The 14,032-nt window shown below is 38.6% G+C and overlaps 1 protein-coding gene across 13 annotated transcripts in view; it reads left to right on the forward strand.

Moving 5' to 3' along the window:
* Positions 1 to 3,638: 3,638 nt before the first annotated feature.
* The window catches only part of nfixa (nuclear factor I/Xa), a 142,693-nt gene continuing 132,299 nt past the window's right edge, over positions 3,639 to 14,032 (forward strand). For 4 of the 13 annotated variants that reach the window (XM_077523146.1, XM_077523147.1, XM_077523160.1 and 1 more), the window contains exon 1: positions 3,642 to 4,219. In XM_077523146.1, the coding sequence (XP_077379272.1) occupies positions 4,217 to 4,219 (3 nt within the window). In that variant the 5' untranslated portion in view covers positions 3,642 to 4,216. Of the gene's footprint in view, positions 4,220 to 14,032 lie in introns of all 13 variants that reach the window. The other 9 variants (XM_077523156.1, XM_077523153.1, XM_077523151.1 and 6 more) reach the window with 5 other exon arrangements.

Raw genomic sequence — 14,032 nt, forward strand, 5'->3', positions numbered from 1 at the left:
AGCCCGCATAAATGATTTCTAATAGTTTGTCGTTTCTGTACATTACGAGTTATGCTGTTTGATGTGATCCATATCTACAAATTTCATTAAAAAAAAAAAGTGGATGAGTGTTTTCAGATATCCCAATATCTGAATAACCCTTATTGCTCTTTTTTGTAGGTTGATTGACTATAATGTGTTCTTGTTGTTTCCCTGCATGCAGCCCTCAGTACATTTTAAATATGACATAGGAACAGCAGAATGCTTCATGTTCTATTTTCATGGTTGTCAAACCTTTTACAACATTCCCAAAAAAATGCTTAGCTCTCCAAATGCCACTGGAATGACCAACATTACAACAAGTTGTCATAAAAAATGAGGCAACATCTTAATTCCCGAAACATGATGAAGTGCATGATGTTGCACCTAAATTTGGAAAAAATAAATACCTGTGCTGAGTCTTTGATTAAAATGTATTGCACATAAAAAAAAAGTACTAAGTTATTTAAATGTTGCACTAATTTAGATTTGAATTAACATGCACCTAATCAATTATGTTGTAATGCTTGCACCCTTTCAATTTTAATCCATTTTTTTCCGCTGTATCATGTTGTGTATGTTCCAAATACCACGAATGGGGTTTTGTTCACATTTAACAATGATTTCTTGTGGTCACCAGATTTTAAGCGTACACAATATTGCTGAACTTCTTGACTCGTTACCAGAACACAGTATACATTCAACATTTACAAATGTGCATGTGAACAGATTGTAAATAAAACTGTAGCTCTGGTGGTGTGCACTGTGCAGTGATGAAGTGCTGTTACGTGCATGGGCCAGTTGGCCTTTCCTAAGCTTCAGCTTCAGCCTGAATGGGCCTCTGTCAGCCATTTCAGTTAATTTCGAACACTTTTGAAAGCTTTTTTTCGTTTTCCTTTTTCTTTCTTTTCTTTTTTCCCAATTGTTTTTTTTGCAAAAGAGGCAAGTCTTTCCCATCGCTCTTTTATTGTTTTTCTTTAAAGCATTGTTTCCTGCACAAAGCCCAATGACAGCAAGAAATAAACAAAAAGAAACGAGGTCAAGCACAATAAACATATGGCGAAGCACCATACATTATTATTTAAGCCACATTAATTGTAAGTGTGCTTGCCCTCAATTTTGCATTATTGATTAATCAACAATTAAGTGATTTTTTTTTTTTTTTTTTGACGGGAGGGTTGTGATTTGTTTCCCTCGCCTTTTAATTTCAATTGAATGAAATATCCTGTAACAATTTGATTGTTTCAGCAAATTGATTTTAATGCGTGCATCTACTTATTAATTATAGGGTGTCAGTGATTTTAAATTGCCTGTATTGTGAATACTGACCCGCTCTTATGTAGTAAACACTGTAACGCAATTAACTGTAATTCATTTAAAAATAGATTCAATGGTTATTTTTTATTTATTTTTTTTTTTTTTCAAATAAACGAAAAAATGAATCATTTTCCCTGAGCTCGTCGGGCCTTCAGTGACACAGACCCTAAGATAACCTATAGCTAAAAGATCATTAAAAAAAAATCTCAGTTTTTGTCAAACGAATTTGTCATATTAATTACGTTTATATTTATTTTTAATGAACGTTGAGAGACGCACTTTGGTTTCCCCCACCTCCTCCCCAAAAAACTGGAAATTCTCCAAACAGGCCAATATCCTTTGCGGCAGCTCCCAGCGTCTGCAACATCTAACCAGTTGTAGTATAATAATAATAATAATAATAATAATAATAATAATAATAATAATAAATAAACTGCATTCAATGGACATGTTTAATGGACATGTTTTTGCTGATCTTCAATATATATATATTTTTTTTTGGGGGGGGGGGGGCGCCTTATAATTAATCAACGTCGAAGTCCAATTAGAGTATTGATTCAAACGAATGAAGTCAACTGAAGATATAAAAATGTCAGTTCCACTCCTCAACGGTGCTAATATTTAAAATATCTTGAATTAAAAATATAACAGCCCAACTAGATTTTAGAGGTTGGGGTTGCATGTTGAATATATATTTTTTAATTGGATCGTGTTGGCAAATTACATAAATTATTATAGAGAAATATGAAGTCTGTCAAATATATATATATATATATATATATATATATATATATATATATATATATATATATATATTAGATAAACAAACTAATCGTGCATGTGCGTGCGTGGGAGAGGGAAAGAGAGGGAGAGAGAGAGAGAGAGATTTTTGGGCCTCCTTAAGTCATCCTGCTGCACGTTTTCACACTGCAATTTAAATAATCGTAATGAGGCCATATAGCCTCTACACCTTCCCCCAAAAAATAAAAAAAATAAAACAAAAATCACAAATTCGATTGGATAATGAATAATTGAGGTGACCAAATGTGAGAGGAGTTCATCGGTAAATTATTGATGCGCCGTCATATTGCAGGAATGTCTGCTTGGGGGAAAAAAAAAAAAGGAGGATAACGACACACGCGCTCTCATATGAGAGAACAAATGCAACACGTTTTTTTATTTATTTTTTTTAATTTTATATTTAAATTAAAAAAAATGTCACGATGGGGATTTTTTTTTTGTTACTGTAAGACATACAAACATGGCAACAATCAAACATTTTCAATATAAATCAACAATAAGAGCACAGGATAATCATTTCGGTCAAATGTTTGAACCACAATTTCCTTTTTCATTTTTTTTTCTTTTTAATTGGCCCTGAAGGTTGGCGAGGAAGTTTTGCTGACTAATGGAAAACGCCATTTTAGGTTAACTTAAAATAATAATAATAATAATAATAAATTGCATGTATAAGAATTGTGCAACAACACATACTCCTTCGCTCAAAAAGTTTTAGGCAACACAGACAACTTTCCATGAAAACACACAGTACATATATTAGAAAAAGTGATTTTGAAAAAAAAAAAAAAAAAAAAAAAAAAAAGAAGCGAATTGAATTGAGCTCAAACTTTTGAACGGTAACATACACACAGTTAATTTATCGGCGAACTTGCTGTATATGTTTTCCACATTGTAAAGTAAATAAATAAATAAATAAATAAATGATCCATCAGATTATTAACCGAACAACCTCCGTTTTTGGGAACCTGTTCCTGTCAACGGGACAACTTTTCTTAGCGCACTTTGCCTCCTGATTGCGCCACATCGGAGCAGTGCGACGCACGCACACACCAGCAGACTCCCACGCCGGGCGGGAGGCAGCCTAATCCCCGCCGGTGCCGCTAATGCTCCTAAAGCCGCAGCTGCTCGCCGTGGCCGCTCCGCAAACTCCGCACGGCGTTTATGAATAATTCACCCCCTCCTCCTTTACCTTCGCCGCACACTAAATAACCACTTTGTGTGTTGGAGCGCCGCGCAAGGTGTGTGGATGTGTGCGTGGTGAGCGACTTTGTGGATGCTCGTTTTGGTGTTGTTTTGAACGCAGGCGAGCGGAGAGATCCGATTTTACGCACCGAGCTTCATTTTTTTTTTTTTTTTTTTTTTTTTTTATCGAGTTGAGATTCGGTAGCTGCTCTTTCATCTTGAAGGGGGGGGGAGGCGTTGAGGGGAACAAGGGTGCCCCCCCACCCCCCAGTCGACGTGCAACTGCGCGTTCGTATCCACGCACACAGAGTGAGAGAGAGAGAGAGCCGGAGAGAGAAAGAGAAAGAGAGCGAAGTGCGAGTCGAAACAGATCTGGCGCATGCACGACGCGCGAAGCGGCCAACACTTCACTTGTTATTATTATTGTTATTTTTTTTTTTTTTTTTAATGTAGCCACACAGAGCACAAAGGGACACCGACTTACTGTGCATCCCGTCCCACTCGTATTTTCCACTTTTTTTTTTGCGTGCGAGGAGAGCGCAGGAGCGGAGCGATCTGCAGGACAAGTTTGGCCGCAGAAGGACGCGCGACGACACTTTTGGCGCGGACGTCTCGCAGCATGGCCGTGCGGCGTTGAAAAGCCTCGGAAAGAAATCGGAAAAGACTTTATCCCCCCTCGTCTTCTTTTTTTTTGCAGCCCTCTCGCAGAGTGGACTCACTTTTTGAGAGTGTCTGAAGGTCTGTTTTTTTTTTTTCCTCCTCTCGTGTGTGTGGAGGCTTCCGGCAACAGCCAAGAGAGCAAGTCTTCCTCCCTCTCTCACTTTTTTTTTTTTTTGGAAGCTGAACTTTTAAAGGAAAATGGGGCATTGAGAGTGTTGGCAGATCTCCCTGCGCTATAATGGTACGTGCTGTGTAACTCAATAGTTTGCCTTTGTTGGCTGCATGGACACAAGTGTGTGGGTGTGTTTGTGCGCATGTGTGCGTGAACGTTAAACTAAACGTTGCTGTTTGGCTGCATTTGAACTTTTTTGGCTGCTTGGATGCAGGCAGTGGGGGACCTATTATTATTAGTTTTTATTTCACTTTAAATAAATCGAAAAAGTGTTACACTCATTTAGGGGGAAAGTTCCAACAATCTGACAATTATCTCATTCACTGCCAGTCATTATAGAAAATTTTTACATTTCCAATACTCACGTGATATTACATTCAATAATTATATATAAACCGAATCTACCAAATAACAGAATAGACTCCCTACTTTTTGTCCCGTCCCGTTCTTTTATAATTGACAGCAGAAAAATGTAGGTTTGCCAAAATACAGCCATTTCTCCCATGGACTCTGAAACTGTTTATTTCCTATAAAATGGGCAATGATGTCATCTACCGGTGGTTGGGCATCAGTAAAGTTGTTTCCAAGTTTGATATTTACAGTGGAACATGCTCAGATTCGCCCCCATTTAGCACCGCTCTAAAAAATACAATTGACAAGTATACTTGTCAAAGGCAGTGAATGAGTTAAATGTTATTTTTGTTAATTGCATGGCAGGCCAGATGAAATGATCTGATAAACAGTTGTAGCCCACGGCCCGCAGGTTTCTCACCTCTGCTTTAAAGTTTTCAGGCAGTGATGCTTGAAAATGTGGTTATCATATTGTGATAATGTTGATTTGTTTGCACAAGAGAGACACTCAAAGGTGATTAAACTATAACAAGATGCAGCATGAAGATTCTTTTCAAGATAGATGTTGTTGTTTTTTAATCTGTACTACTGAGCACTTCATTTGTGAACTTGATGACACTCTGCAGACTACCATGCAGGGGGTGGGGAGGTGAGAGTCAGAGACAGAGAGTCTTTGTAACCCCCCCAACAAGTGTTTTAATAGCCTAAAGAGGATGTGAAAGCACCAATGTCGACCTATGGAAATTAGGCAAACCTTGTCCTGAATTAGTTTTTTTTTTTTTTTTTTAAATTCTTTTTAATCCTTCAGCAATCCCTTGGCTAAATATTCAATAAGGGCATGCCGCTTATCCATCCATCCATTTTCTTGACCGCTTATTCCTCACAAGGGTCGCGGGGGGTGCTGGAGCCTATCTCAGCTGGCTTTGGGCAGTAGGCGGGGACACCCTGGATTGGTTGCCAGCCAATCGCAGAAGATACTGCTTTTATAATTCATATATGACCAAAAAAAAAAAAAAAAAAGTAATCTGTCTATTAAATGATGGCAATGACTTGCACTTGTAATATTTATGTTTACCGGAGACGAAAATACAGAAATAGCAGTTGAAATGATGTACAGGACTGTCTCAGAAAATTAGAATATTGTAATAAAGTCCATTATTTTCTGTAATACAATTAAATAAGCAAAAATGTCATACATTCTGGATTCATTACAAATCAATGGAACTATTGCAAGCCTTTTATTGTTTTAATATTGTGGATTATTGCATTTTTTTACTTGGTCTGAGAAAATATTGTAATATTTTGAGATATTTGAGTTTTCTTAAGCTGTAAGCGGTAATCAGCAATATTAAAATAATAAAAGGCTTGCAATATTTCAAATGATTTGAATCCAGAATGTATGTATTTTTTCTTATTTAATTGCATTACAGAAAATAATGGACTTTATCACAATATTCTAATTTTCTGAGACAGGAAGGATCTTTAGTAAATATTTTATTAGAGGCCTCATCTGAAGTTCATTTGAGTTCAATCTGCGATCTCTTCATGTCCCAATCAGGTTGCCCTGGAAATTGTTCAATTTCCGTGATTTGTCGAAAAATATGTATTTACTGAAAATAATTGACAGTGTCTTTGTTCATCAATCTATGCTCACTACGTTTAGTGACAGACAGAACATTTAAATGCTCTTCCACCAGATGGCAGAAGGTCAAATTAACATGTATATATCCTGTCGCCACTCAGTACAAGTCATGACTTCGTACGAGTGCGTCAGCTGGTCGTTATTGGCATGTTGCACTCACAGATGCATGTACTGCTTTCCTACGTCACACAAGTTCTATTTCCTGTTCTGTAGCCGTTACAGCATTTCCACCCATCTGTGGTGGCGTCACGTCTTTTTTTAAACAGGCTTGTGTTGGTGTAAATTTGTAAACAATACGATAGCGTTGGTGGAGACAAGTTAGCTGGCATGACAATGAGAAGAGTTACACCCAAATATATATATATATATATATTTATTTTTTTTAGCAAATGTGTTACTTCAGCAGTGTGTATTAGTGATAGACCGATATGGTTTTTTCAAGGCCGATACCGATACAGATTATTTGTAGTCAAGTTGGCCGATAACCGATATTTCAAGCCGATATTCATTTGCAGTAAAATGGGGAGGGGGGGGGAATTCTTTCAAACTATATATAATTTCTCACTGAGTAACAAATTCATGTGAATGTAGCTCATTTGGGGTTTTTGTTAGGGTTCGTAAAAACGTTTCAAAAAGATTTTTGCGGTGAAAAATTGTGTGAATATGTTCCAAATGTGTTTACGACAAATAAAAACTGACTGCGAACATCTTACAAATCCTGATGAAAACCCCAAATTCGCTACGTTCGCAAGTATCCCCTGCTCAGTGAGCTTTATCGGCCTTCAGATTCAAAACATGGCCGATGCCGATATTTGTCAAAATGCCAAATATCGGTGCCGATAATCGGCCGGGGCCGATTATCGGTCTATCCCTAGACTGTGTATGTTTGAGTACCCAAGATGTAGCTCTCAGTTCCAAAAACGTTGGTGATCCCTGCTGTATAGCAATCAAAAGCTTTCCAAAGGCGAAATTGAATAATGGCCGACTCCCGTGTTTAATTTCAGTATCAAGCGCGACACGTTGTGTGCCCAGCTGGTGTTGCATACCAGAACATCAACACAAGCAGCTGTAGGCATCTCCAAACTTGTGATTTGTAACATCATCCCGCCAATTATCCTTCATTGAGGCTTAAGGTAAACGAGTCATTAGACACATCGGTGTGTCATCGGCAGAGATGTCGCTCCCCCTGCTTGTGTTTTGATTGCGGTGCGAGCAATTCACAGTCGGTGGTTGCGGGAGGAGGCACACCACCTCCATTATTCCATATAGATTAAAAGGAGTGTTATTTCAGCTAAGATGTAACTGAGTGAGCCATTTAATACGACAAGCTGATTTGTTCAGTCATGCTACGTGCGCTGTAATGCAACTCCATGTTTCCTGCCGGCTGCCGTTAACTCGGCGAAAAGGATAACCACAAAAAACACCCTTGACGACACAAAGGGATGATTGTACCAGCCCCAACCTCGTTGTTAAAAGCACTTGCAGGCCAGGCGTGACTGCGGTTTGGCTCACGTAATACGCTTTGATATGGTCACATTGACAAAGTTCGGTGCAGTGAAGCATTAGGTTATCTGCTGGACAGATATGTTACAGACTCAATTGCTGCATGCAAAACGAATTTAAAAAGCAATATTTTACACACAAAAAGCTTCAAACTATCAGATTTTAGAAGCTCCTTAAGTCAGGAGATTTGCATATTTTCAAATCTCAAGAAATTAATAGCAAATGACACCAAAGTTAAGCAGTTTATTTATATAGCCCTGAATCACAAAAGAGTCTCAAAGAGCTTCACATGCCGACAGCTGACAAATGTTAATTAACAACATCCACTGATGGGACCACGTCTAAAACGTGACCAATGACGTTTGACCAACAAGATGAGAATCAGTGCACGCTCACAAGTCACAGACTCAACAACGGCGGCTTCAAATCAAACCACTCATATGACCAGCATGCATCAGTGAGCATTCGTTCATTATGACATGTAATTTAGTTTCATTTACCTGGACAAAGATAAATATATTATTAATCACCCGATTAATTTGGTTATCGGAATTTTTTATTTTTATTTTTTGGCATGTATCGGAATTGGAATCAGCCTAGGAAAAAAAAAAAATCTATATTGGGTTAGGTCCTAGAAATGTACGGAAGATGATTAGGGCCAGTGAAGAGAGAGAGAAAAAAAGTTTGGCGTGAGGATTCTCACTTTAATCTGAGAATTCTCTCTTCAAAGTCAGAATTCACAGAAGTCACTTTAAAGTCAGAATTCTGAAGTCAGAATTCTAAAGTCAGAATTCTCACTTTAAAGTGAGAATTCTGACTTTAATCTCAGAATTCTGACTTTGAAATCAGAATTCACAGAAGTCACTTTAAAGTCAGAATTCTGAAGTCAGAATTCTAAAGTCAGAATTCTGACTTTAATCTGAGAATTCTGACTTTAAAGTGAGACTTCTATTCTCACTTTAATCTCAGAATTCTGACTTTAAAGTCAGAATTCACAGAAGTCACTTTAAAGTCAGAATTCTGAAGTCAGAATTCTAAAGTCAGAATTCTCACTTTAAAGTGAGAATTCTGACTTTAATCTCAGAATTCTGACTTTAAAGTCAGAATTCACAGAAGTCACTTTAAAGTCAGAATTCTAAAGTCAGAATTCTGACTTTAATCTGAGAATTCTGACTTTAAAGTGAGACTTCTATTCTCACTTTAATCTGAGAATTCTCTCTTCAAAGTCAGAATTCACAGAAGTCACTTTAAAGTCAGAATTCTGAAGTCAGAATTCTAAAGTCAGAATTCTCACTTTAAAGTGAGAATTCTGACTTTAATCTCAGAATTCTGACTTTAAAGTCAGAATCCTGCCAACCTTTTTTTTTCCCCCTCTTCACTGGCTCTAATTTTCTTCCGTAGAAATGTTACAATTTACCCTGACAAAGCCATATTCTTCCACAAAAGAGACACTTTTTGTGATGAAAACATTTTTTTTTGTAATGACAATACAACTTTTTGCCCTGAAAACATTTATTGCCAGAATCATTTTTCCAGAAAATGATGAACGTAAAAATATTTTGGCATGATAATATTGCTATTTAACATTAAAATTGCAATATTTTGCCTCTAAACCGTAACATTTCACCGTCATGAAAATGTGATCTCTTGCCACGTCAGTGTTACATTTTGGCAGCATAACAATACATTTTCCAGGAACGTGCTACATTTTGCCTCCAAAAATGCGTGGTTTGGCCCGTGTAAAGGCCTGGCTGGATAAAGCCCCACTGGGAAGTAAGGCCAGTGGAACTGGAGTTTATCTGGTGTGCAGAGGTGGTGTGAAGTGCAAGCAGCGTGGCAGCAAAAATGTTGCAGCCTGGAACGTTCGCTGTTACAATTGGCACAGCATGATCGAAAGGCAGCAGTGACGGACGAGCCTGTTGAGCAAGATCACGATAGTTTACAGGCGGGGTGCCAGCCTGAGCCGACGTTCAGGTGTGTCACAATGTGTGCAAACTTGTTTCACTCGCACTTTAGTGGGAATGTTATCTGTTTTGGGATAAGCTGTGCTCACATCCACTAATAGCATGCTAGAATCTACCTTTGTTGTGTTGCCAGTGTCCTCTTTTAACATGACTGAAGCAAAAAGCGCTGACACATGTCTCATATAGTAGTAAATGGTGATGTTCGATACCACTTTTTTTTTTTTTTTTTTCCCCAGACTATTGCCAGTATGAACTTTTGGTAACTCTACGATAACGCATTACCATAACAGAAAAACCATTACCACCTATTACTAAAGCCTGGCATTGAATCACTCTAAGCACATGGATGCAGTCATGCATGCTATTTACTTCCTGATAATAGAAGGTGCCAGTACTTGATATCGCTGACCGGTATCAGCAGCCTTTGCGACTTACTCGATACAAATAAGGGCTTGATATGATGCCTGCTATCAGTCGTAAATAACACAAGTTAGGTAATAGATTTTGTTGCTCATGCAAGATTATTAACACAGAATCACAGTTTTTGCTCAGCAGCCATAACAACTGCAACTTCAACACAATCCACAAATATGGCTGCCATGCAGCTTGAGCAGCTCAGAAATTGGGGCTTAAAATGGCATTTTGACAGAAAAACATATTCTGTGTATTACCATGGAAACTCCAGCTTTCAAGATGCAAACTTGTTTCCGTACAGACATGTTAGACAATGCAAATTAACTTGTCAAAAGTTTCTAATTTCACAAAAATAAAATATTTTGCTATTAAAACGGCACTTTGAAGAAAAATAGCTGTTCAAACCTTTTTTGAATTCGATTTTAAAAGACTTCACACAAAGTCGATGGTGGACATGCGACATTGAAACCGCTATATTGCCATAAAAATTCAAAATCTAGTGTGCACACTGAAGGCAAATTAATAGCTATTCCTTCATAAGCACAATAGTTTGGCACAAAATTGTTTTAAATTGTCAATGCATTATTAGTAAACAAGTCTTTTTATATACCAATGAAAGCTCAACATTGGGCCACAAAATATTTGCACTTAAATACATTATCAGGACACAAAAATGTCAATTATAAACAGTTGACAGTTTATATATCCATCCATCCATCCATCCATCACAAACCCTTTAGTCCAGGGGTGGCAAACTGCGGTCCTCGAGGGCCGGTGTCCTGCAGGTTTTGCAGATTTCCCTACTCGAAGTGCAGCTGATTCCAATTAACAGGCTCGTTATCAGGTTTCTGCAGAGCTTGCTGATGAGCTGATCATGAATCAGCTGTGTTGAAGAAGGGAAATATCCAAAACCAGCAGGACTGCGGCCCTCGAGGACCGGATCTCGCCACCCCTGCTTTAGTCCATCCATCCATCCATCCATCCATCCACTGGCCAGCCAAGGCAGAAAATCTTATACTTTATATATTGTCACATGAATGCAATATTTTCCCTAAAACTTTTATATTTAGCAGTATAAATGTTACATTTAACTATGGAAACATACATTGCAACATTATTTGGTCAGCAAAATGTCATTTGGCAATGAAAATGCTATATTTAGAAATGAAGCCATTTAAATGCAAATTCTTTTCTGAGGAAACAGTCGAGCAGGAAAGTCGCATTTGCCACATTTGCATTTGGCCACCAAAATGGCATATTTAGTTAGGAAAATGTTGCACATGTTTTGCTGCAAAAATGTCATTTGGCAATCAATAAAAATTCCTACTTAAATGTATTAATTGACACAAAAAAACATTTTGATGAAGAAGCAATCAGGATTCGGCTGCACCATATTTTGGATATACCGGTAATCAGGTTATTTCAAAGTGTATTTTCCGCTAATCTCAGTAGCTATGCTCTATGAACAGGCTTGGCTGTACTTGTGACCTCCATCACCCTCAAGTGGAGTGAAATCATTAAGGCCCACTCCTCCATCTATCCATCCCTCATTTTTTAATGTAACCCCATCAGTTTCTCATCTTCTTTCTCACCCCCCTCCTTCTCCTCTTGAGACGCCGGTGTGAAAAATAGCATTTTTCCAACATATCTCCCCGAGGTAGCTTTGGCAGGCGCTCACACGGCGGCCGTGTCTGCCTTTCATACATCCCCCTCGCGCTCGATGGAACAGATCGCCGGTGACGCCCGCCCACCCGGCCGCCCGGTGTCTTTTGAAGAGGTTGCCATCTCTCACGGGTTGGCCGGACTCACTTTTTCTGCGCGCTCGTGTCCCATCCTCCACCATCCCCTTCATTATTCAACCTGTACCTTAAACATGGACAATTTATGCTCATGGCTAACAAATCAGGCTCATAAAAATAAATGTAACCAGCTTGTGGTCAAATGGCTTGCAGAAGGTGTGTGTTTCCCCCGCAAGTACGCGATGCATTGATGCGTTGCCATTCATGCGCTTTCAAATGGAGCCACGTGAGAACAAATTCCACCGTTGGGGCCCTTCATTCGAGACTCTGCGGAGGTGTGTGTTTCAATGTGCAAGTGCGTATATGTGTGTGTGTGTGTGTGTGAGCAGATTTTGGGAGATGTCACCTCCAAACAATTTGGCCATATGGTGGTGAACACATACAGTAGCGACAAAGAGGAGGAAAGGCTGGCGAGAAATAACGTGGAAAAATAAAGAACTTCTATTGTTATACCTTTGAAAACGATCGATCAGATGGTTGAGACCCAAAAAAATAATACATAAAATCCAAATCGTAGCTGCTTGCATATTTGTGGAGTGGGAAAATGCGTCTCAATTAACACATTTGCATGGGGCGATGATGGCGGACTCCAAATAGGTCACTGACTCAATCTCCCGCCTCCGAATCGCTTCCCTCTAAAATGTTAATTAAGGAGGGCTTTGAGATTTTTCTGCTCAGGGCTGGCCATATGGGCCGGGCATATGTTATATATATATATAGTACAATTTATAATTCATACAACGCTGCGGGAGGGAGCGTTTGAGGGCCTGGAGTTTTTTTTTTTTTTTTTTGGGTGGGGGGGAGTTTACTACAAAGGGGAGTCGGTATGTTCGGGCCTCCCAAGTGGCAGGTAGCGAGCTTAGCCTATTTATTAGTTTCATGTTATTCACTGTTTCACAATGGGATCAACACCTGTTTCTCTGGCGGATGACTTAAAAGCGCATTAGAATGGCTGCGTGCCGCTTACTTATTAATAGGGAATGAATGCAAGGCATCTATTGTGTTTTCGGACCCATTACATGACGTTCCATTAAAATGGAGTCTGTGTCAGGAGTGTGGACTCTCTCTTCTGTCAGGCGTCATTTCCATTTTGACAGAGTCCTGGTAAGTGGCGGTTTGTTTTCATTTCTGTTGTGATGAAGGATTAGGATTATACAACCAACTTGATTATGATGCACATCCCAACTACAGTCAAAAGTATCATGATGTGCTACACACAGGAAGCGAAAATGGAAGGAAAAATGGAGTTAGAACTCACTTTGCTGTTCTTGAAATGCTTCCCGTGTTGTTGGTTGTTTTTGCATATTATCGATACATGTTGATATCTTCATGGGAACAGAAAAGATCTTCCATAAGTATGTGATGTTTACCTGCTACATCACAGTTCATAGGTTTTTTGTTTTGTTATTTACAGTAGAAAAGGGTGCCTTGACTTCCAAGTTTAGTTGGTTCTGTGAGCACGCTCATTTAATGTGCGGCTTCTCCTGGACACCAGAGGGCAGTATATTGTATACTTGTGTACATGCAGATGTAAATAAAGAAGAAAGCTTTTCAGAGGATAAGAAATATATGACAGTGAGGGCTATACGAGTGAAAACAAGTGATAAATTAATCTGTATTAGAATATTTGGCCTGTCTTAAGTTTTAGCGGCAAAATGCAACCGTTAGAGGCAGTCTGGAACCCTGAGCAAGACGACGTTCATATAAGACAAAGCTATGATGTCGTTTAAAAGAGTCGATGCAGAATTCTGCTTAAAAACTCATTCACTCCAAGTCATTGTCACAGAAGCAATCCCCTTCACTCCCGGCTGTTTTACTGGATTTTGACTGATTTTGCAAGGCCCACAGAATATTGTGTTCTATTGCTATTAAAAAACAAAAAAAACACACAAAAAAACATGCACCCCACCAAAAGAAAGATTAAAGTCTCTTATTTCATCAGGGAAAAAAAAGTATATTTCTATCTTTTCCGTTTTGCAGCAAATTAGCATTGGGATATATCTAAGTTTCATCATTATTCATAAATCTTTTTAGAATTGTGGGGAAATCAGCTTTTTTCAACATGGCCCTGGTTGATCTCTCATACTCTGCTGCCACCTGCTGGCAGTTTGTGTAATCACTACCATTTCTTCAACCGTTCTTTGCAGATGAGAGGCTGCATCAAAGCCTTCTGTATGCTCTAGCATTAAAAAAAAATAAAAAATAAAAA

The sequence above is a fragment of the Festucalex cinctus genome, chromosome 6, assembly GCF_051991245.1.
Source record: "Festucalex cinctus isolate MCC-2025b chromosome 6, RoL_Fcin_1.0, whole genome shotgun sequence".
NCBI classification, from domain to species: domain Eukaryota; kingdom Metazoa; phylum Chordata; class Actinopteri; order Syngnathiformes; family Syngnathidae; genus Festucalex; species Festucalex cinctus.